The sequence below is a fragment of the Plectropomus leopardus genome, chromosome 3 (assembly GCF_026936395.1).
Source record: "Plectropomus leopardus strain MGB_pleo_1.0 chromosome 3, ASM2693639v1, whole genome shotgun sequence".
NCBI lineage: Eukaryota > Metazoa > Chordata > Actinopteri > Perciformes > Serranidae > Plectropomus > Plectropomus leopardus.
In genome coordinates this window covers 34,537,755-34,562,290 of record NC_142178.1, presented here as the reverse complement: position 1 = coordinate 34,562,290, position 24,536 = coordinate 34,537,755, and the positions used below count along the sequence as shown (strand labels likewise).

The 24,536-nt window shown below is 44.4% G+C and overlaps 1 protein-coding gene across 1 annotated transcript in view; it reads left to right on the top strand.

The window, feature by feature from the left end:
- LOC121942505 (BCL11 transcription factor A-like) overlaps positions 1-24,314 on the top strand; it is a 41,420-nt gene extending 17,106 nt beyond the window's left edge. The window contains exon 3 of the mRNA XM_042485724.2: positions 21,100-24,314. Within this exon, the coding sequence (XP_042341658.2) occupies positions 21,100-23,087 (1,988 nt within the window). The 3' untranslated portion in view covers positions 23,088-24,314. The remainder of the gene's footprint in view (positions 1-21,099) is intronic.
- Positions 24,315-24,536: the final 222 nt, after the last annotated feature.

Sequence of the window (24,536 nt, the reverse complement as noted above, 5' to 3'; positions counted from 1 at the left end):
CACATGCTCACATTAATTTGTTATTTATAAAGAAGGTTCTTCTTTTCATCTTCCCTCTTTTTTTCTGGGCTCTTTTCTTCCAGCCCTCCAGCTCTTGCTCCATTTCTCAGAAACACATTTTTCTTTTCCAAAACTCTTGCGTGGCTACTTTGGTGCTGAAGCCAACTAAATATCTTGCTTCTGTGTGTGTGTGTGTGTGTGTGTGTGTGTGTGTGTGTGTGCATGTGATGATGGCTGTTTTTTTTATAATGCCCCCCTGCAAATTTGCATATGTATATGTGCAGATTGTATGAGAAGAGCTCTCACACTTAGACCAGTTGGACGGGGAGGGCGATGGGGGCCGTTGCAAGGGTTGTCTGTGTGTGTGTGTGTGTGTGTGTGTGTGTGTGTGTGTGTGTGTGTGTGTGTGGAAGGGGGGTCGTATTGGCGCTTTCACCCCCCCCCCAGACAAAGCCGGCCACTACTCCCAGATGGTAGTCTGCTCTCTTCGGCCATGTGTCTGGTGTGTATGTGTGTGTGTGTGTGTGTGTGTATGTTTGTGTGTGTGTTTATGGAAAGAGACAGATACAAAGACGGAGAGAGTGATTGAGAAAATTTGAAGGCGAGACTTTGTGTGCATGAGATGCAGACAGAGGATGCTGATGGTGTGACACAGTGTGTGTGTGTGTGCGTGTGTGCACGGGCATACATGTGAAGAGTGTGAGACTTAATGGACTTGCACAGCCCCATGTAGCATCCTTTGCATGAAAAGCAACTCTGTGTGGCCTGCTGTGTTGTCTGCATCTTGTTCAAAATGCATTAGAATACATAATGCATGACAGATGGACAAAAGAAAGAGATAGGCATAAAAAGAGAAGGTGTGGATCGAGAGATGGACCGATAAGACAGACAGGAAGGAAGGGAGGTCGGAGAAGAACGGAGGTATGGATTGATGATTCTTTGTCTTAGTGGTGATGACCCAGAGATGTCCATGGATGTCAGGTTAATGGGGTCAGTATTAAATAGCAGGCGTCAGGATTATGTTTACATCAACTGTCTGCTGGACAGTGAGACAATGAATGAGTTGGTTGTCGTTTATTGTGGAGGACGTTATGTGAAGTGGGTTTGATTGATTGTGAGAAAGCTGTATTTCTTATCAAATGTGGAAGCAAGAAAAATTCAGCACTTATGACCTGCAGTGGCGTCCATAGAAAATGTTTATATGGGTGCCCAGATGGGGCCACTAAATATATTTGGGTCACACAGCCCAAGTATTATGTTGGAGTTGAAAACTACTATATCTTGAGGTGAGAGCTCAAGGGACCACTTTAAACCATGCTAGTTGCTCCCTTACCAAAATCTTGCCCAAATTTGGAATGTTATTTAGCTCCCCTCCTGACAAGCTATGTCGACATGGTTGTAACTGATGGATGCCTATGGCTGTCTTGTTTCACAAAATACCAGCAGAGTGCTCCAGTGATGATGTTTTTCTGTAAGCCGACATGGAAGTGTGCGTTGCCCTGGTTCCCTTGTTATAAAGCCTATGAGATTTTTCCATTGGATTTTGGATCATTTCAGAAAATAAGCTCTATGGAAAATAACAATCTATGATACTTGATGTCCCATGACTTTGCTGCCTCACCACAACACGACTGTACAGCCGTGTTCGGTGTGATGACATTCTGTAGTCTCATTTAGCCACTTGATGGCAGCTGTCTTTTTTAAGACTTAAAACTTAATGAGTGGGGTAAATGAGAAATTCTTTTCAGCTTGTGTTAACCACAGACCTGTTTTCAGGCATCTAACCAAAAACCCATTCAAAAAAACCCCACTTACTTTGACATGAGTGAACCAGGAGTGCTACTGCTAATTTCTGGGTTTTAGGATTCATTCCTGGGGTACTGTATACGTTCACTCCAGCTTAAAAAATGAGCACATTGGGGGTCTTAAAGACAGTAATGTTATCCAGTTATTTTCAGGGGGGGCATGCACCCCCTTGACCTCCCAGAGGGGCACCACTGATAACCTGTTATGACATAATTAATTTGGTACCCAATACAGTTTGGCTTTTATAATGATAAAATTTGTGCAGTTCACAAGTGTCATTAATAGCGCACGGGTCACTATGTCGATAGTCAATATGAAATCCCATTTAAGTGTCCTGTCTAAAACCCGGTTTCAACCCGAGGCCTGTATGCTAAGAAAAGGGCTATCTATCGCTTGGACAGGCTCCAGCCTCGCTGACCTTGATGTTTGTTTTCCTTGTATCCCCAGACATAAACATGGCTCTTGCATCCAGACACACAGACAGGCAGGAAGTTATCCTCTCTGATGTCTTTCTCTTGCATCTGGCTCCTCGGTGAACGCCGGGCAGATGTATTGGGTTTGAAAATGTGTGTGTGTGCTTGAGTGCAGAGCCATGTGAACCCAAATGGTGTGTGAATTTTTCAGTGTGCATTTCTTCACCCACTCGCCTCCCGCCCCAGCCCTTCTCCTCTCTCATACCTGTCAGACTGGTTCTCTCTCTCTCTTTCATTAAAGCAAAGCCCTTCTCCTTTTTCTTGACCAGGTAGTATTTTGTTATCAGATGAGAAACCAGACTCCCTTATGACAACCCTTTACCCCGTAGTTCAAAGTGCCAAGATAATCGTTCTCTATTTATACCTTTATTGAGGCAAGCCCTTCTCTGCCAGCGAGCGGTCTGGCAGGGAGTGCTTTCCATGCTGGACATGCCCTGTTCTCCCCAGGCTCTGGTACTGCTGTGGTCTGCCAAGTCGCAGGGCCAGATTGCCTGTAATAGGCCTGCCATTTCCCTCTCATCATCTGTCAGCACTCTGGATCCAACTGCAGGGTCCAAAGAGGACTACCACTCTCCAATTAAAAAGGTTAATTTGCCCTCGCCCATCTCTTCCCCCCCCCCCCCCCTCCCTCTGCAGCTTGCTATGTCTTCATTAGCACCCATTTGTGCTTCTGTGTCGCTTTTCTTTCGTTCTTCTGTTAGTTGCCTTTTGTAAACACTATTTTACAAAGAATAGGTAAGGGTGAATGTCCATGAACAGATTATTTTGAGCGAGCGTGTTTATTAAATTGTTCCCAATGGTTGAAAAGTGCCCTTTTTATTGCCTCGTCCAAGCAATTCAAGTTAAAATCAGCTCAATTTCTTTGCACACTGCGGCCTATTTAATTTCACTTTGTACTTTTAGCACTTTAAACTGACCAGCCTCAGCAGAGGAAGCAGGAGATTAGCGAATACTTTGACATTTTGGGAAATGTGCTTAATTCTTTCTTTCTGACAAATGGGAAGATCAATAACACACTAATGCCTGTACTTAAAATATGAAGCTGCAGCCAACTAGCTTAGTGTAACAACTCAAAAAAGTGGGCAAAAAGTCGGCACTGTGAGGTTGAGGCAACCAGCAGAGACTTCAGTTTCACACTTTTCCAGTCTTTATTCCAAGGTAAGCTAACCAGCTGCGTGCTGTAGCTTCATAGGCACTAAAAAATACTGGGTCACTTTTAACCCAATTTGGGTCAATTGAGGTGCCCAGTATGGGTCAATATAAAGTTTACCAAGTACCCATGGATATAAAAATCACTGGGTCACCAATCACATCCCCAAAAGTTGTTATTTTGACCCACTTTCAAAACAAACCAGCCACCTGTGTATAAGCTCAATGAGGTCAGTTATATGAACTAATATTTGGGTCAGTATTTCTACTGCATCAGAAAACAACCCAAAGAAAGACCCAAAGCCAATACCCTGAAACTGGGTTAATGACTGGAATCCATATTTTTTAAGGATTTATTGACTGTAAAGATATGAGAGTGTTGTGAATCTTTTCATCTGATTCTTGGCAAGAAAGTAAAAAAGGCATATTTTTTTCAAAATTTACCAAAATCATTTATTTCTTTGAAGTAAGTTGATGTCATTCAAGTACTCTTAGCCTTGTTGTCTCTTGTGTTTCATTTGTGATTGGAGGTCAGAATTTTTGAGTTCCCAGTCAGAAATGTAAACATCCTCTGAAGTCGGATTTTTTACTCGGAAAGAGTGGAAGTGGAACAAGTGGAAAACATATATTGTAGTGAAAGTATCCCTTTGGTTTGCCTTGGAAAAAAATAAAAATCCTTTATTTTCTCATTTGAATGGATATGGTAAATGTACATGTGTTGTGGGTTCCTCTATTCTTATCTGCATGATGGTAATATGAGAAGCGTTTCATAAATTATTTTTTTAATTGTTATTACCAATTATTTGGAGATTTTACAACACAACATCAAAAACCCCAATTAATAATATCCTATTTTTATATAAATCAGCATTTTTAAGACTTTTGAAAGATTGTTTTAATACATTTTAATATTCTTTTTAGATTATTGACTTCTGTGCCTTTTAAGGATCCAAAGGGAACCCATTGTTAATTTGCACTTCTGTTTTAATTGTGTCTCATTTAAATTGTCATGCACACAATACTATCCAACTTTTATTGGTAGACATGTTGCTACAGTGGCTGTTATGCACAAAACACAGCTGTCATTAGCTGGTATTGCTAACAACAGCTAATCTGGCTAGAACTGGTGTTGCTATCAACATTGTGGTTTTTTGACTTGTTGCATTATAAAGCGATCAAGCTCTGACTTTTGACTTGCGTGGTAAATTGAACACACCACTAGAGTTACCACAGGTGTGGCACTAATACAACATAGCAAACTCAAATCTTTAAACTTATCAAACATTTTTTGCTTTGCAACTCATCATTCCCAACAAGGTGTTTTACAAACTGGCTCAGTGAAGGTGACAAGGAGGTAGTCCACACAAGAGATTTAGTCATAGCAATTAGAATTTACTAAACTAAGACACACAACAACAGACAAATCAAACCAATCAAACTAAAACCAACAATGCAGTGTGGATGTCTGCTGGAGGAAGGGAGAAAGCGAGCCGACACCTGGGCCAGCTTTTATAGCTGGGAAGGCCCAGGTGAGCTTAATCAAGCAAACGACCCTCCCATGTTGGCAAGCTGCCCGATGAGGCTGGCCATGACAGCCTTTAAGACAGTGCGAGGGTCGTAACAGTTGGACAAAATGCATCAGGCATTAGGATTATTCTAAGAATTGTATTAATTTGACAGGGAAGAGAAAAGCCTGCCTGTCTTGCTAGACTAGACGAGTGGTTGACAGCTGCTCCGATTTATGTGGTAGCCACAATTTATTCTCACTCACTCGTGTCAGTCTCATGAGCCAAACCTAAGAGGATGAGCAGTATGCAGGTGCTCCTAAAGAGTCACTGCTTCATTCAGACTGAGCAAGCAGAGATCTGGTTCGGACAGAAACCACCCGGCCTCACTAGACTTGCTTGGTGCCTTGGTCTGTTCCTGGCTCCTCTCAATTCCCTGTTCCCTCCCTCAACACCTTAGTTCTCCTCACTCCTGCCATCTTATTATCAGAGAGGTCGAAGGAAAGGCCCCTCTTGCATCTCCTACTCCTCATCTTCTCCTTCTTGCCTTAAGCTACAGCAGTGCCATCACACGGCAAAATAGCCCCAGCCCACCTCCCCCTCGTTCTTCCCTTCAGTGTGTCTGAATCAAATGTGTGTGGACGTACGTGGACATGTCGCTTTGTGAACCCAAAGCCCAGGAAGGAAGCTGCCCCTAACCGCTGCCTGTAGCGCTGCTTTCTGTCAGTTATCACCGCTGTCAAAGCTCCATCCCTGTGTCAGGCTATCACTGTTGCTAAATGTTGTGGGCCCCTTTTTTTGTATTTACTTTTGGGTATCTGGATTTAAGAGCAGGATATTGAGTAGGCAGTTGAGATAAAGCATTTGTTCTTAATGCTGGCATTCTACTTTTTGGCTTTGTGGCTTGTTAAATTTTGGTTTAGATCCTATTTGATTTTGGGCCAGTTTATAGACGTTTGGCAAAAGTAATTTGGCAAGCCTTCGTCCAGAGACTGTAAGGTGAAAAACTTTGCTCTCACAAAGCATATATGTGTCTTGCAGTTATTTTCCACAAGAAAAGGAGTAAATCAATGAGAGAGAGTGTTGGTTTAATGGATTTTGCTTTGAAGTGGAGACGTATTTTAAAATAAAAAGAAATTGTATGAAGATTGGATTTTATTTCTCTGCAACTGATACAAATTAGCACAAAATATAGGCTTAATCATACAATTAGTTTACCTTAATAAATCAGCTGTAGCAGCTGCGTCGTCATCTGCTGTTAAGTATAGTGGCATACTAAATGAAATTGGGGGTCACCCTTGGTAGTTTTAGCGATTAACATAAGCTAATGACTTGGAAGGATGAACAGGAGGTGGAGATAAAGAGGGGAGAGAGAAGGAGGGAAGAAGGGGGACGCTGTCTGGTTCCCTCACCCGCCATTAAGGGCCTTGCCCCTGGACTGGGAGAGCGGGCCAGTTTCCCATGCACCAGCGGCCCTCTTTGGTTACACAAAATGTCTGCCTGTATGGCCAGAGAGAGAGATATTATTAGCGTTATTTTGCCTCAGTTATCCGAGAGCATGGTGCTTTTAGGCCACCTTGTTTGAGTGGCTGACAGACACTTGAGTTTCTGCAGCAGATTAAATGAAATTTTAGCAGCTTTTTCTTGGGGCCAGGCCATAAAAACCACACAAAGGATGCAGCTGCCACTAATGTAATCTAGAATGGGGTGCTGCAGTGTAAAGCTGTCCACCACTCTTTTGTTTTTCCCCTTCTTCTCCCCTGCTCGGCTTTTTACACCGTTCTTGACACCCTTCAACTACACCCCTTCCTCTTCAGATAATATCCTTGTTCTTTCACTGCCCTTAATTCCTCTTTTCATCAGCTACCTCTCTGTGCACGCTGAAGGTGATGAAACCGGACGAGAGCAATAAAGGCCATGTGTTTTAAGAGCAAACATATCTTTTTATGCTGTGTGCGGCCTTGTCAAAGGCACACGAGATGGGACTGTCTACAGGGCCTATCAGCTGGACACGTATGGAATGAGTATAGGATCTTTACAGTTTGACCTTGCGCAAGCCTGCAAAGTTCAGTTCTCGGAATGCAACACAAGCAGTCCGCCGGGGTCGATGCCCCCGCGACCTCCGTGTCACTCAGAGGTTGTCAGCCCCTCTCAAAATGACAGGATGGATCTTGAGAACCTGAGTTCATGTTGGCAGGGAGTGGAGTAACATTCCTGTCAGGACCGTCATTGTATAAGTGATACAAGAGAGAGAGAAATAAGGAAGAAAAAAAAGAAAAACAGAGATGTGAATGCAACAAGAATTCCCACTAACGAAAGCAGTTTGTTAACTACATTTTTTAATCATTTAGAGTCGATGTTTGCATTGGCACAGCAAAAATTTTGCATGTTGCCTGACATCCAGACTCTGCCTTTGCTTTCTGTAAATGAAGTTTTATAGTCTGTTAGAGAAGCAATGGCACAAACATCTGGCCCATAAATCTCAGGTGGTGCTGCAGCCGGAGAAACCAGCTCTACCCATCCCCTGATCAGCCATTAATCCAAATTTCCGCACCTCCACGCCGACTTATTTATATACGGTTGGTTAGCTGGTACGCCTTCCAGGGCATTGCATTAGAAAGTGCTGCTGCACTGTTCAATGCACATGACAATAAACTACAGTACAGTTTAACACATTGCTTTAGCAAGAGTTCTGACCTCTTTATGTGGATACATGATATGCTCTGGTGAATGTGTGTAGTTGCATCATGCCTGGCTGTGTGTTCGTGTGTCTTGCCACTGCCTGTTAAGGAATGTCTGAGTTCATGGACCCTTTCTGTGCAGAAACAATGGCTCGAAGGTGGACTCAGTCTGCCATTCAACCAGTCAGTCAGTCAGTCTTTACATATGTGTGTCCTGTCCTGCAGCTGTCTGCGAATAAATCCTCTTGTCACCAAAGGCACACAGCTTTCTTCACGTATCCTGTTCATCAAGTCTTTGCGAGGTCGAAAAGCTCAATTTAACATTTCTCAAAGACGTGCACGTCAAGGGGGAGAGAAGGAATTTATTATTTTTGCTGATCGTTCCTCGACTGTTTGTACCTGTTACTGCTATCGTCTGTCAAAGTCTTTATCTCTCTGTCTGTCTCTTATTAGCTCAGTCTGTCTTATAATTTTTCATTTGCTTCTTATAACAAGCCCTCATAAAAATAAAATGTTGTAGGGCTTCACATATGCAACACATACTTGCACACTTACACAGCAACACCACACAGGTTTACTTAAACCTGATGACCTAATAGAAATAGCTCTTGCCCCCCCTCTTTTTTTGCCACTCTCCTTTTTCTGCTCCTCTGCTCCACCCTCCCCTCCTTCCCTCCCCAGGGTAGGTCGCTATAGCCCCCCTTATAAACATAGTGATCTATAGGAGCCCTAGACCCAGACAGATTTTTGGCATGGCTGTGCAGGTAGCATTCCAGCACGGTTTGAGATCTTAGGGCCCTAGCCTCGTTAAAAGCCTGATTTATGCTCTACAGCTGGGCACAAAGGAACCTACAGGTTGGCTACCTTAATTAATATCACGCTCGCTACTGCTTGGACCTATGCATGTTCCCGACACACCTCTAGGGAGAATAAGCGGAAGGGTCCACATGCTGTATTTTTAACAGGCCAGTGACAGTGTGGGTGTGCACAGGATGTAACTGAAAAGACACAGGTAGCTGTGTTAAACATTATTCAAAAGATTCATACAGTGCCATAACCTATCACTGATGTAAATGCAGATTTTGCCTTTTGTTGGAACACAGGGGGCTTTGGGTGTTAACTCTCTAGGCCACGCTAGGTCCTATTGTCCACCATTTTACCCGCCTCTCTTGAATTGCTGTGGTGGCTGATCAGACCACATGTCTTCAATTAGTAAGCAGGAATCTGGTACGGAGCGCCTCGGAGATGAAGAATTGTGTGGAGCGTGGCCTGCCATTGCCAAGCATATGGCCCATCCATCTTACGAACTGTTATTGATAGTAAACGTTACATGCAGATATTAACTGGCTGCATTCATCCCTGTTCTAAGCCTGCAGTCTTTTCTCTGGCGTGGTCTTGTGTCATTGGGGGGAAAAATATTGTGCACTGAAATGTAGAATACAACCTTGACTCGTTTGATTTGTTTGGGGTATTTGTCCAAGACAACATGTCATAAAGGTGTGGCTCTGGTTGGTATCAAGCCAGGGGGTTGCAGTTTTAAGTCTCTTTTCCATTGCACAAAACACAGACTAACATTTGCTAACATCTGGCTTTTGGTTTTGATGGGAAAGGTTACAATTGGCATTCACTCATGGGACAAATGACTCAGCAGTAATATTTATTGGCTCCAGCTCCAATCGGCAGTAATGGAAATATGCAACACGTTCTTATCCCAAGTTGTCACATATTGCCACTTTACAGTGGACATCCACATCTACATATCATGCTCTAGATGTCCTTCTGCATCTACTATTTACGTTCCGAGTTACGTTTACATTTGTGGTTATGTTTAGGTAACAAAAGCACATGGTAACCAACGCCGGGATGTCACCAAATGAGGAAGCACATGGTAAGGTGTAGGAAAAAAACATCACATGCAGATGGGAAGCGAACACCAGACTTCCGCCCTCTGAACAGGGACCATCATACTTCTTATATTGCGTCATTACGGCAGCATTTCAACCTGAGGTCATCAAGCAGTGTATAATGCTGCCGCAGCAGGTGCCGTCCAGCCATTTGGCTGTGTACAATACCACGGATGGTTCTGTCTGGCCACCTCCTCAGCTGATGTCCCACGTATCAAGCAGATGTGAAAGGTGGCTTTGGCATCACAATGTCAAAAGCAACTGTATTTTAAGACTTCAGAATGAGAACGGGCTTGAATTTATTGACTGCAGTTTCGATCGGCTTAGATCGGCAGTGATGGAAGTACAGCACCTGGGTTAGTAGCACTAATGTTAACCCCTTTCAGTGTAAACACAGGCTGCTACAAAATATCATCTGCCCACGCAGCACTCGAACATTGTTCCAAAATTAGTCTGTACTGAGTTTGAGAGGAAGACTGAATAAGTAAGAGAGATAAAAAAAAAGACCACTATAACATTTTCACTGGCCTCTATGCTGCTTTCTACTGGTTAACTAACTTGTTTTTCGTACCATTCGTTTCATTGAATGTGACAAAAAAACAAAAAACAGAAAACCCTATTTATCTACATTCTGCTGTGGCGTGTACATGACTCTGGTTTACTGGCAATGGGAAAGCAGTGTATGGCCTATTTTAACAGCATTTCCCGGGTTGAAAAAACCTGCCTACATGCATTAATTTTGATCTTAAAAGGGTATTAGTGTCCAGTTCTTGCAGGGAAGCTCTGAAGGAAACATTTGTAGGTCACTTTGGATATCTGACCACTTCCTCGCTCTGCCACATCTCTTCCTGCTTCTTTCAGAATGTCTTGAAGGGGCTGAATTAGGGCTGAACAGGAGGCCATTTTGCAATTTTAATCAGGATTTGGAAAGCTCCTGGGTTGAGAAGTGGCCCAGCACTGTTTTCTCCTAGATGAATTAATAATGGAATGGGGAATGGAGGGTTGGATGAATGGATGATGGTGGGTTAGGGCATTGAGGTCTTGCTGTTTGTGGCCATGTCCTTATTTCAGGATCAGGGAACTTCATGTCCTAGACCATACTTTAACTTGTGACGCTGTACGGATATTTAAAAAAAATACACTGAACATGTGATATAATCAGTTTTCATCCAAAAGTCCGGACTTCAGTTTTGCGGTCACCTCGTGTACAAGCATATCTTTCTCGACTTCCCATTCCTCCATTTCGAAGGAAATTGGATTTGCGAGCTACATCTGACCCTGAGATACCCCTCGATCTAAAGAGTCTGGCTATTGATGCTCCCTTAACCACTCGACCACCGTGTGCACAGTCACACACAGCAGATGGGACGCGTGTTAAACCCTCAGCCTCCACAGCTCGGGGCCACGGGACACTCCAACACACTGGTCCTCTTGTTTTTAAAGTGCCATGTCCCTCCACAATGCCTTGAGGCTCGTATGCATAACGAACTGCTATGGTTGGCCCAAGCTCACATGCCCTGGTCCTCTCACCCTGAGGTGGTAGGGCAGGGTGAAAAATAACTGCATGTTTAAAACAGCCCTTGTTCACTGGCTAAATGATGGTCCATGCTTGAACGCTTCTGGGGCTTCTGTGTTCAGGAACAAACAACAAGGGTCAACATTAGTAGTGTCTTTCCAGACTTCCGCTTGAGCACCAGATCAGGAAAATGTGGTATTTATCTGGTGATCCAGGTGCATCTGGAACTCAAAACCCACCCCTAACCCACTCTACCTTCAGCTCCGTCCCACAGAAATCACGATAATGAGTATCTTTCTCTGTTTCGCCCCTCTCTTACATTTCCCTTTGACCGTTTTGTGTGTCTCACTTTCTCTGAAATATTATTTACAATGACGGAGCACCTCGGGCAGAGGTAGGAGGAGAGAAAAAAAAGACTTGTACACTCTGGCCTGATGGATTTTGAGATCTGCCCGTTGCTAAATGAGTGGGTGGAGAAGATGAGAGGTGTATCGTGGCACAGGTGTTAAAGTAGTGTGCCTTTCAGCTTAGGAAAAGAAAGATTTAGAGTGTATGTGCAAGTCTTTCAGAGGTAAAATAAGAAGGTGAGGGAGTGTTCATGTGTGAGGGTCAGTGTGTGTGTGTGTGTATGTGCGATTGTAAAAGACAGACCCACTTTAACCTCTCTCAGTGCTGTCATCAGAGCGTGTTAAGGAAATAGCGTGATGGAAGGAGGAGTAACAGGGGAGCATGCAGGCTGCATGAGGGACGGAGCGAGAGGGAGAGGGAATGACTCTATCCTCCAGACAGGCTGAAGTGTTTACTCAGTCCAGACAGACTCAGTGTGTGTGTATGTGTGTGTCTGTGTGTGTCTGGACTTCCATGAGCTCAGAGATACCCTGACTGCAGGTCTGTGCCTGTAGATCAGGCGAAGTCTCTAACCCTCACTGCCCACTCTTCCTTTTCAACTTTTCTTCACTCACTTGCTCTCTTTCTCTCTCTTTGTCTATCTTGCTCACTCACTCTCACGCTCCCCTCTCTTTTTCAACACTGCCTCCATCATTCAGCACTGTGGGCTCATAAGTGCCTCCTGACTTCATTTTCATTTCTTCTCTACTTTTTTATGTCCCACCCCGACCCTGTAGCAAAATTATTTCCGGCCATGTATTTGTATCATGCTATAGGCTTTAAGTGCTTGCTAGTAATTTCACATTATATGGTCCTTTCAGACGGTCTTCACGTTTTCAGGGTATTTGCCTTAAAAAGTCTTAAATGACTCAAATTCAAGTTTAGAAATATAAGGCCTTAAAAGTTATTAAAGATATACTATTCAGGATTTGCTATATAGTATACAAGGCAGGTGTATTCATCTGTAGAGACTGTGCCCTGTGCCTGTTTTTTTCTCTATATTGTGTGCTTGAGGCATTTTTGGGCGTGTACCCCTGCAGCACTCAGGTGAGGTTGGGGCTTTTTTAAAAAGAAAAAAAAAAGCTAGTGACCAGGTGCCAGACAGTGAGCAGCAGGAATCCAAGAGACACAGAGTCAAAAAGATGCAAATATAGAAAGCTAAAAATGCAAAACAAGCATTTTTACAAACAGTCACATACAATCCTGCATAGTATACCTTTAAAAAAAATCTTAAATTTGAATTTGTGAGGTCTTGTTTTTTTTGTCAAAATTAGTCAAGTTCTTTAAGCCTAGCACTAAAACAAGCCCTGTCTTTTTACTTAATATTTACACTCATCTGTAGTCAAAATGTAGATGAACACATTAACTCACTCTATTAACCATAAAACTCTTCCTCTACATTTTAATGCAAAGCTTGAATAAGATGAAGATTAGTTAAAAGGATTAAATATAAGTGTCAGATACCTGTAGACACCCTGTTTTTTGTAAGACTGCTGTGTGAAGGTGGAAAAGACAGTTTACCAGGATGGAAAGCCTCCTGTTTTTTAGAGGATGTGATAATATCGCACATCACTTGCCAGAAAATTCGATAGTGTTTAGAATGAGAGGAAGAAAAGGCATTCCTACTAAAGTGTCTTTGAGCAAGATAGTAAAATCATAGTTTATTCAAGGCTGCCGTGACCTACTGATGCTGTGGGGATAAATGAAGTACATGAAAAAATACTTTGGTATTCTCTAATGTGGATCTGCAGTAGGAAAATGAGGATAAAACAATGCTATCGTCCAGGTTTTTCTGCTGTTTTCTCTGTTGTAGCTGTTTGTTTTTTATGACAATATAACAGCGATTGACATGTTGACTGCTCATGATTTAGTCAGTGCTTCATATCGCTCAGAATATTCACCACTGAAGCTGTTGATGATCAGAGCTGTATAATAATGTGACTTCATATCGTCATAGCCTTTTTCCATGTGGTACTTGTGCGGCTCCGTCCGGTTCCCTGCATGTCTGTGAAGACTGAAGAGTGGGGGGAAAGCACAGAGGTCAGATACAGGGCCCTGTATGCTCCGGTGAAGCCGAATCGCGTCCTGGCAAATGGTATGCAGGCTCATAACGCGCTCCACTCGTCCAATAGCCAGAGACGAAACAGTTTTGACAGTGTCGAATGCCCTGCCCCGGGGGCCTTATCATCCTCCGCTGCTTGCCTGCCTCCCTCCCCTGTTTCTCTTCTCCTGATGCTATCTATCTGGAGATTTATGCAGAAATGTGCAGCTAGTCGACCTCCCTGGTCCCCCTCCATCCTTTCTGCGGGGACGCCAGCCTGTCATAAGCTGAGCTATGCAGAGATAGTGAAGCTCAGGCTGCTGGCCTCGTGTCTTACGGAGGCTTTCTTGTCTGTACACTTCAAACACGGATGATGCTTGTAAGGAAAGACAGCGGACGCTCTCATCTGAATGTTGCAGCCTGTACTCTGAAAGTAAAGAAGGCGAAAATGTCTGCACTATTGTATTCTATTGAATTCTATTTTATTCTGTTACATTCTTCATTAGCCTATTTTACTCTCTCCTCCTCCCCCTTAAGCTGCAGTTTATTGAGACGTATCTTTTCTTTGACAGAACACTTTTCACATTTCCCCTCTGAAGTGCTCAGAGACTCTTCGCCCATCTGGGATATTGCCCGGGTCCAAAAATACTCCTGCTTGATTAAGTCTTCTTATGTACCTGGATATGTGTGCTTAAACTGACACTTGGCAGTTTGCAGTTTTCTTTGATTCCACTCCTTTATTTAATACCTTCTCTGCCGAGTGTTGGCTTTTGTTGACGGCGGTTTGATCCTGTGAAGCGGATCCCAACTCAATAAATAATCTCTGCGGATGCTTACATAAGCGATGGTCCATTTAATTAGACTGGTTAAGCTTAGAAGCCCAGAGGTCTTTTCACTGTACCATTAGAGCCGGGATGAGAAACAACAGCGTGCGGCCTCCCACCGTCGCTGGTAAGCAGAGAGCAAATAATGATCTGCATCAGAGATGCGGCTGGCCCGAGCTATTATAAGGTCTGCCGGACCGAGCCGCACCCAAGCACGAAGCTGTCCAGCTGGGCTTAGTTGGGGTGGATGGGTAGATGGAGGGATAGACGGACAGACAGATAGGTGGGTGGATGGTCAGTTCAAATGCAGTTCAACCAAGAAAAGATGAAAGGGAGTAGGGTTACGCGGGGAAACAGCAAAGAGCGATGCTAATTTTGAAATGATTGTAGCAAGTGTGTTACACACTAATGTCCACACACACACACACACACATAAATGCATGCATACATGAGCACAGTCACGTGGTTATACTTGCTAACAATGAGCATGCATGCCTATTGGAGAGTCACACGCATGCATATGAAAAACACACTGTCCTCACACACACATTTGTCTATTGTGTATGGTGCATGCATTCATTGGCCCCTGTGTGGGTGCCATCTGTCCATAATGGTTTCTTAGTGGCGCCTCAGTTCCACTGTTGCTCTTATCAACTTTCAGGAGAAGGAGAAGGGGAGAGGAAAGGTAAGAAGTGTGAAAGTCTGATTGGAGACAAAGCCACAGCCAGCAGATTACTTTATCCTGGGCACAGGCCCTCAAAGACCACCATGCATCTTTATCTGGAGATCTGCCTCCTCCCCCCTTCTTGCTTGTTCTTGCCAGCTTCCCTTTTCTTGTCTCACTCTCCTTCCCCTCTCCGTTCTTTTTCTTACAGCCTCTTTCCACTTTTTTTTTACTTCTCTCCGTGTGTTTAGTGGTTAGTGGTCAGCTTCTCCCAATTGTGTGATGTGTGGCTCCAACACCAGCCAGGCCCCCAGTCCACATCGGGCTTGTAAAAAGGCAGGGGATTTAGGCCTTTGCTCTATTTCCCTGGCTGGCTTTCTGTTTAGTAAACCGTATTTCCTGCATCCGGCTTTGTCTCAGGAACAAGTGTTGGTCAAACAAGCCTTTTGTCTGTGGCCAGTGGCTGAGTGCACCACAACGAGTCTGGCCCGGGACAAAGAAGTGAGTGTGTGTGAGGCTGTGGCAGGGAAACAGACAAACAGAGAGGTAGAGAAGTGAGGAGGAAGGTCAAGGCCAGCCAGCTGCTCTATCAGGTATTTACACAAATAGGAGACAGATGCAGGGACTGATGAAACTTCTCTGGGTGATAACATATATGAAACACTGATGAATGCAATAAAATAAAAGCCAAACACATTTGCTGGTACTCTTAGTGCTTAACCCATACAGACATGTACCTAAACTATAAATCTGTTCAGCGTTTCCTGTGCAGGCATTAGTCGGTGGTTATTTGTAGTAGTAATAGCCTCATCACTGCTCTGTCCAGCTCATGCTGTATTTCCGTCCTCACCTTGTTGAACATTTTCACAAGAAGAAGGACCAGGATGAAAATTTACAGTCTGTCGAAATCAGTGGGATATTTAACAATAATAGGTTTGAGCACTGAGTTCTTGTAGGGCAAAATTTATTAATCTTTCTTGACCAATTAATGGACTGCAATGTTTCTAGCTCCACCTGTTAGTATCATGACAGCAAACTTTCAATTAGTTTTAAATGCATGTGTCCCCTTGTATCATTCTGTGTCCCCTCTCTAAATTCTGAGGTTTTGTGGGTCCTTGAACGCAGTGCATACAGAACTCTCCATTAGTTCTTTTTTTCCTCAGCAGCAGTTTGTGACTCGTGGAGTGGATAATTGATATGTCGATGCGGTCAGAGCTGATCTGATCAGATCAGATAGATGAATGAGAGGAGCAGAATTCACTTTCACCATGCCTGGGGTCGCTACATCTGTGCCCAGAGTATGCTCTGCACTCTGATAGTGTGGTGCTGTGGCAAAGCAAGACGGCTTTATTTGTATAGCACATTTTATTAAACAGGGCAATTCAAAGTGCTTTGCACAGCAATTAAATATAAGACATATCAAAGAGTAAATAGATAACATATAAATGTTAAAATGAATTACTAAATGATTCATAATTTTTAAATCAAAATTTAAAAATGGCAAAAGTGCAGACAACAGGGGCAAGATAAAAAGATTACTTAAAATGATTTAAAATCAAGTCGTAAAAATAAGTTTGGGCAAGTGGGCAACTATGAATACCAGATGTATATATATTCCAATACCACTCCAAATGAACAATCCATCCCAAAACTAGAAAATGTGTTTGTGGAGGCAGATGCTTTAATCATGGCACCACAGATATGTGAAAGTTTCAGAAAAATTGGAATGGGACAGTTCTGATGGTACCATCCATAACTTTTGACAATGGAAACACAAAAATAATCGTTCTAATGTGTAAAAACTAAATTGGACTGCTGGGTGGAAACAATACTAAAGCTGCTCTCACACTCTGAAACCCCTGATGAGTGATTTTCGTTCCCTAGTTTAACAGTTCTTCTCCGCTTAGACCTTCAAGTCAGGTGAAAGTCATGCAGACAAATTAAGAAAATGCAGGACACTGGAGAAGAGCTCTAATGGGCGCCTTGGATTCTCCGCTAATTCCCCACCTTCTTCCTCAACCTGTCCTCTCCTGCTTCCCCCTTCACCTCTGTCCAATCCCTGACTGTGAATACCCTAATGACATAAACAGAGTAGTAATCACATTAACGCCAGATACGGCTGAGGCACTCTTAAGAGGCACTGTATTGACAACCCTCCGTCTTCCCAAGGCACTCACTCCAACACCTATAAACACTTATGAATATTGGCAAAGACCTGCTATTAGCATAATCACTTTTCAGGTGTGTGTGAGTGCTCCTGAGCCTCGGGGCGACTGAGAGCTTTGGGGAAATGGCGGTGACATGCCACACCTTCCTCTTCCTCCTTTTGGAAGGGCCTGCAAGCTAATCCTGTTAGCTTGTTCCTCCATTAGCTAAATGACCAATATCAGTGAGAGCTGCGTGGTCACACCAGGACGGCCTGAGCCTGCCATCAGGCTTGGTCAAGGACAAAACAAAAAAACAGAAAGATGGAGGTCAAGCCAAAGTCTGATACTTTTTTTGGAAGTACGGCTGGAAAGTTTGAAGACGATCAATAGATGGTGGGTCTGATTGAGAGATGAGGCAGGAAGAGGCAGTTGATGACAGTTTTTTTAACGCATCGTTAACCTGCCAACACTGGGTCAAGGTCATGGTTGTCTTGACGTCTGTTGTTTTGTTTGTTTGTGTTTTGGCTGAGGGGATAAAGGGGGAAGGGGGTGGTATAGTTTGTGGTGATTGAGTGAGTGAGTGTCAGACTGGCGTTTGGGGGTTGGGTCACCAACAATAGAGCAATCTGCATGAGCAAAGTGTACATGATGCCTCAGCCTCCTAGACTGCTTGTGTGTGTTGCTTTGTCTGGTCAACGCCGCTGTCTGGTGCGGCCGATTGAATGTGGTGTCAGCAGCAGAAGGCAGCCATATCTGCCGTTTAAGGCGCCATAATTTCCCCCTTGCCCTTGCGTCAGACGGCCTTGTGCTTTTTCGTTTGAGCCCCGGATCATATTCTCGGCCTGATCGCGGTGCACTGTGTCCGTTAGACACCATAATAGCCTCCCCGTGCTTTGTGTTGCAATGTGCTGAAATGGCTTTGAAGGGAGTTGTTAACCCGCCCTTTCTCTTCCCTCTACATCTCTGCTCTGCTGCTTTGCTTCTTTATATTTCTCTTTTTCCTGATTCTTACACTTTTTTTCTGCTCCTGATCCTCCTGCCCCTTCTCACTTCTCCTATATGCCTCTGCCCCCCCCCAAAAAAAGTCCCCTCTTTCAGCCCTCTGCCATGAAATGGCAGCTAAGGGGTTGTCAGTGTGGTTTCTCCTCTCTGCTGATCCTATTTCAAAGGGACCTGGAGATCCAGCATTAGCCCCAGCTCTCCTGCTCTCCAGCCCCTAACTCTCCACAGACTTAGAGTTAATGGAAGGAGAGAAACAGACAGAGAGAGCGAGAGGGAGCTCTCCTTTATTCCATTAGAGGACAGGCTCGTTTATAAGATCATCCTTTCTCACTTGCACAGTTCTCTGCTCTCTCTTACTAGCAAAAAAAACCCCTTCAAGGCCGTCAAACGCCTTGTCAGAATGTCTTTTCTCCTTTTGAATATGTGTCCTTCCATCCCTTTGAGGACAGCTATCAAGGACAATTGCGGGCTTATTTAGATATCCTCTTTGCCGTTGTTGTGAATCTGGCTCTGCTTCGGCTTGTTGATGCCCATCAATGTGTCCACTGCCTGGATGGGAATAACAATTATTGTCGCTGCTTCTAGCACGAGCACAGTTTGTCAAACGTCCAAAGATGGACTTGTGATTGCATAGCGCAAGACATGCTGTTTTTGATACATAAGAAAATGAATTGACTAGCGGCTTTGAAGTGCTGTGTTGTGGCTCCTGCGTCCTTCAGAAACGTGGCGGGTTGTCATTAGGAGTGTCCCCTTCACGCCACACTTCTCTCCCTACTTCGCTCCCTTCCTTTTTCCCCCCCTGCCTCTTTTTTTCACTTCCGCGATCCCTCAGTGCTTTTTCTCCTCTGACGGACGCGGCAGTGTCTCGGAGGAGAAGACGACATTCTGGCCAGCCTCCCCATCTCTGTCTCTTCACAATAACAGAAAAAAAATCATCTATTTTCCTCCTCATGCATATGCACCCTGATCACACATTAAGGCAGGGTTCAGGAAGTGTGTTTGGGCTGCAAATCAAAGCAAAGTGAACAGGAGAGGCCAGGTTATTGCAACCGTTTTACGAGTGATATGGGGCTTTCTATTTAAAGCCATAAAAACACACACATAATCAGGAAACATACATATAGCCGAAGCCAGTGTAATGGGCACATTTTATTTGTGCTTATGAGCGAGGGAGCAAAAACGTGTATGGGCAAATGGCTTTTTTATGATGGAAAAATTCCATAGTGGGTCAAAGCCCCTTGCAGGTGGCAGCAATTAACTGTAATTTTTGCAGATTGTAATGATCCATAATTTACCAGTATACCCCCCCCTCCAACTCTTTTCAGTCAAGAGAAAAAGGTTTGCGTGGAGGTTTGATTGGGTGCACATTTTATGCCGTGTTCTGGTCTTTAAGTGAGATTGTTCGGAGGGGGCCACGGTGGTGGCGGACACATGAGATAGAAAGGAGAACCACAAAATACCAATCTGTTCCGTCTATTGCTCACCCACAACATCCCTCTTTTTCTCTCAGCAGCCGTCTTCTCTTTCTGCCCCTTCTTCACCCCTTTGTCTCTCAGCCACAGCAGGCTTAAAACATGCAAGACTGTCCATCCGACATCTTAGGGATCGTTCATAGTCGCAATCACACACACACACACACACACACACACACTCACACGTGGCCTATCTCCGTCTCTCCCTCTCTCTTGTTCTTCCCTCTTGAGCACAGTATGGCCATGGTTTTGGGTTCACTGTCTGCAAATGACTTCAGAAAAATGCCCTCCAGTGAAAAAAGAAAAAAAAAAGAGAAGAAAGGATAAGAAAGGCAAAAGATGAAAGAGGGAGCACATTTGCAAGTGGCGGATGCTTCTTATTTTGCATATCTCTCACTTCTGCTTTCCCCTTCTTCTCCTTTTCTATTCACCTGAGAGGATTTAAATAAATCCATAAAGCATGAAATATCAGAAATAGAAAAGTAATGCATGAAATGCATTTTCATAGGCGCCTCCCCACCCACACACAAACACTCATACACAATTTTCCCCTTCGCTTCTTTGCGCCGCGAAATGTGTGTTTTTTGTGATAAACGCTGGTACAATTTATTAACATGTGACCTCTTATTTGTATTCAGCATTAATATGCAGCATCAGATACATGTCCCACTTTAGCCTTGCTAATTCTGTAAACACGGCATTGGAGGGAAGATGAGTGTGTTTAACGAGATTAGGCGTGCATTGTCAGGCAAATCTCCGGTCAGTGTGCAAGTGCTATTGAAAGTCAATTATTGTTTGAAATATTCCTGTGCCTTCTCAACTGTGTAAATTGTGTATTTGCTGCCTGAGATACCTCTCATTATTGTTTTATTCATTCTTTTTTAAAGGAGCTACTGCAAGTGAATGGCAGTTTAAAAAAATACATTCAATATTTAAATGCATATTTAGTCTATCACATTTGTGTTATATTTCAGCTGAGATTTTATTTGTTTTAAATGCAATGTGGTAAGATGCTCAATGATCACAAAAGTAAAAGGGAAAAATTATGTTTAGTGTTAAGAGAAACTATTTTTATCCAATTTTGTTTCCATTTCAAGATTTTGTAAATAATCACAGTCATTTTTGGCCAGAAATAACTGATGATGCAATGGGCTTTTAATTTGGCATTGCTAGAATATAAAAACGATACAGTCCATTTCAAATACAAACCGTTTCTCTAGTTTTTGATGATCATATTGGACATTTTGTTCCATATTGTAATGTCAATTGAATCAGATTTGGCTGTTCAGTAAGAATATTTGATTACTTTTTCTATTTTTAACTTTAAAAGTGACTTCTTATGTAGTAAAAAACGGAGGCTTAACTTGATGCAATCTTAGTTGACTAAGAAGACTAATCTAATCTCCAAACCTCACTTTGTCAGTGAAGTGTATGGTGTAATAGCAGTTGGTTGTTTCAATAATGTTTTTTAAATAATTTTTAACTGGTCAGTTAAAATGGTTGTGTCTCTCTGTGTCCCCTCTTTCAGATAAAGATGAGCCCAGCAGCTACACCTGCACCACCTGTAAGCAGCCCTTCACCAGTGCCTGGTTCCTGCTCCAGCATGCCCAGAACACCCACGGCTTCCGCATCTACCTGGAGAGCGAACCCGGCAGCCCCCTCACCCCCCGCGTGGCTGCAGCTCCAGGGATGGGGGGTGACTGTGCCTCCTCTCAGCCTCCCCTCCATGCTGTCCACTTGGCGGATGGCAGTCCTTACAGCCTCCTGAGGATGCCCGGCTCTGGCTCTGGCAGGGATTCGGCGTCCACGCCTCGCGAGGGCCGTTACCCCAGAACACCGCCACTGTTCAGCCCGCCCCCACGCCACCACCTCAGCCCCGATGACCTGGCTTTGGCAACACACCATCCCAGCGCCTTTGACAGGGTGATGAGGCTCAACTCAGTGCCATTAGAGGCCCCTCCAATGGACTTCTCTAGACGTCTACGTGAGCTGGCAGGGAACGCCACAGGAGCTTCCCCGCCACTCTCTCCTAACAGGCCCAGCCCTATGCAACGGCTGCTGCAGCCATTCCAGCCAGGTTCAAAGCCTCCATTTTCAGCCACGCCGCCCCTCTCCACTTCTCAGTCACCATCTGGCTCACGCTCCACCCCCAATGCCATTTCCAACACCGCCCAGCCAGGCACACCTCTCAAGGCAAAGTCTTGTGAGTTCTGCGGAAAGACCTTCAAGTTCCAGAGCAACCTAATTGTTCACCGGCGGAGCCACACGGGGGAAAAGCCATTCAAGTGTCACCTGTGTAACCACGCCTGCACCCAGGCCAGCAAACTGAAACGACACATGAAGACGCACTGTCAGAACAAGTCTTCTGTGCTCAACGCCAAGTCAGATGACGGCCTCTCCACTGCGAGCTCCCCTGAACCCGGTACCAGTGATCTCATGGGCAGTGCCACAGATGCTCTCAAGTCAGTGGTGGCCAAGTTCAAGAGTGAGAACAATGGCCTGATGCCTGAAAATGGAGAAGAAGAGGAGGACGAGGAGGAGGAGGAGGAAGAGGAAGAAGAAGAGGAGGAGGAAGAGGAGGAAGAAGAAGACGAGGATGGAGAGGAGGAGGAAATTGAGACTAAGCCAGGAGTCGGAGAAGAAGGGGAGGGAAGGAATGACTATCGTTTCAGCCTGCGGCTAGAGGGAGCCCGCCACCACCAGAATAGTGAGGCACTGCACCCACACCGCCGGAGCTCGTCCCGGGAGCCCGGTGACGAGGACTCGGCCATGGAGTCAGATCGAGCAGATGATGGAAGCACCACTACCATGAACGGCCTGGGACCTTTATCCACAGACAGCCTGTCCAGGAAGCTGCTGAGTGGAAGGGTAAGCCCCGGCTCCCTCAGTCCCCTCTCCAAGCGCATCAAGGTGGAGAAAGACCTCGATCCCCCCACGCCCACTATCCCGAACACGGAGAACGTGTACTCCCAGTGGCTTGCTGGCTATGCTGCCTCACGACAACTCAAGGACCCCTTCATCAGCTTCACAGGTGGGGACTCCAGACAATCGCCCTTTGCCTCCTCATCTGAGCACTCGTCAGAAAATGGCAGCTTGCGCTTCTCCACTCCGCCCGGTGAACTTGACGGAGAGCGGGCTGCTTCAGGACGCAGCGGCACCGGCAGCGGGGCCAGCACTCCCCACGGCGGCAATGGGAACGGCCGGCCGAGCTCTAAGGACGGCCGCCGCAGTGACACCTGCGAGTTTTGCGGCAAGGTGTTCAAGAACTGCAGCAACTTGACAGTGCACCGACGCAGCCACACGGGAGAGCGGCCCTACAAGTGTGAGCTGTGCAGCTACGCGTGCGCCCAGAGCTCAAAGCTCACCCGCCACATGAAGACCCACGGACAGATGGGCAAGGACGTGTACAAATGTGAAATCTGCCACATGCCTTTCAGTGTATACAGCACTCTGGAGAAACACATGAAGAAGTGGCACAGCGACCGCCCTCTGGCTAATGACATTAAGACTGAGTAGGCAAAGAGCAGCATGCTGGCAGCTCTCTCTCTTTCAGCTCCCCCAGCTAAAAAGCGACCCTGGCTAACTAGCCAATAAGTGAGGGGAAAGGACAACAGGGTTAGACACCAGTACACGGTACAGCCCTGTTATCATCCCCGACTGGAAAAAGCTGAATGCATGATCCATCATTGGGGCAATACTATTGCATCAAAACTTTTGAGCCTTTCTATTGTGCAATAATTTACACGTTTTGTATTTTTTGTAACTGGACAGCATGCTCGGTGTGTTTTGGCTACTTAGAGAGAAAATTGTCCTCGGCTGGTGGGTTTGGTTGTACATGTGTTGCTGTTTTGATTTCTTCAACGTAAAAAAAAAAGCTAGTTATGAGAACCCATGCTGCATACAGTGCATACTGTTTTACATATCATGTACAGTTTTGTGTTCAAACATAGTGGACAGTGTCACAATATCGAAAACATCAAGACAAGCAGGGTCACACTTAAAACTGATCTTTGTGAAAGATTTTCCATGCAAGATTGAGATAAGATTATATATATAAATATATAGAAATTGGGCTGCCTATGAAAGGCACAAGCGCCATTAAATATTTCTTTGACAAACAGCAATGAAATTAACAGTATGGTGTGAAATGACAACAAAGAGTGCCTTGGATATTTTACCTGCATTAGTTAATCCTCCTTTTTGCTATAAGCTCGGAGTTTCAGCTAGAGAAGATTACATTTTTGTGCACATATGGAATAAGCAGGTCCTTGCATCAAGCACCTGTGCAACCCTGTTGTTTTGTGACTTAGCGGAGCATAAGGAACCAGCTGAAACGAAAAAGAAAAAAAAAATATGTGTACCTCTGGTAAATCATTTATCTGCCTGACTCATGTATATTATTCTCCAGATTATGATTCTGTTTACTGGCATGTTACATGCTAAAAAAAGGAGTAGGTGTGTAGAGTTTTTGGTCTAGGTGTTTATGTTTTTCCGGTACGTGTGTACCACACTGAGAGGGTAGTCTGACGAGTTGTTTTTAACCAACGTAAAGCTCTTAATTTTCCAGAGTGTTTATTTTCTTTGAAAATTAAAAGTTTGCAGTTTTTATTTTGTAGGTAGCACAGAATTATGTTTTCTTCTGTGTCAGTCAGGCAGCAGTGTAGCCAGCAGCCACTTGGAGACCAGAGTGGGTTTTTTTAGTTAAGCCAGACAGATTTTGGGGTGAGGGTGGGGGGTTAGGGTGGGTGTCTGAGGGTAAGGGTAGCAGGGTGGGTGTGGGTTGACCAGGTGTCGCTACAATTCAATTGTTATGTCCTTATAGCGCTTATTCTCTTTACCGCATTAGAAGTTAGGAACCCTTAAGTAATCTGAAACATTTTTATTAACTCACATTGGAAACGATCAAAAAAAATCAACAAATTTCCCCCTTCTACACATTTTTTTAAAAGTCAATTTTACATGTTT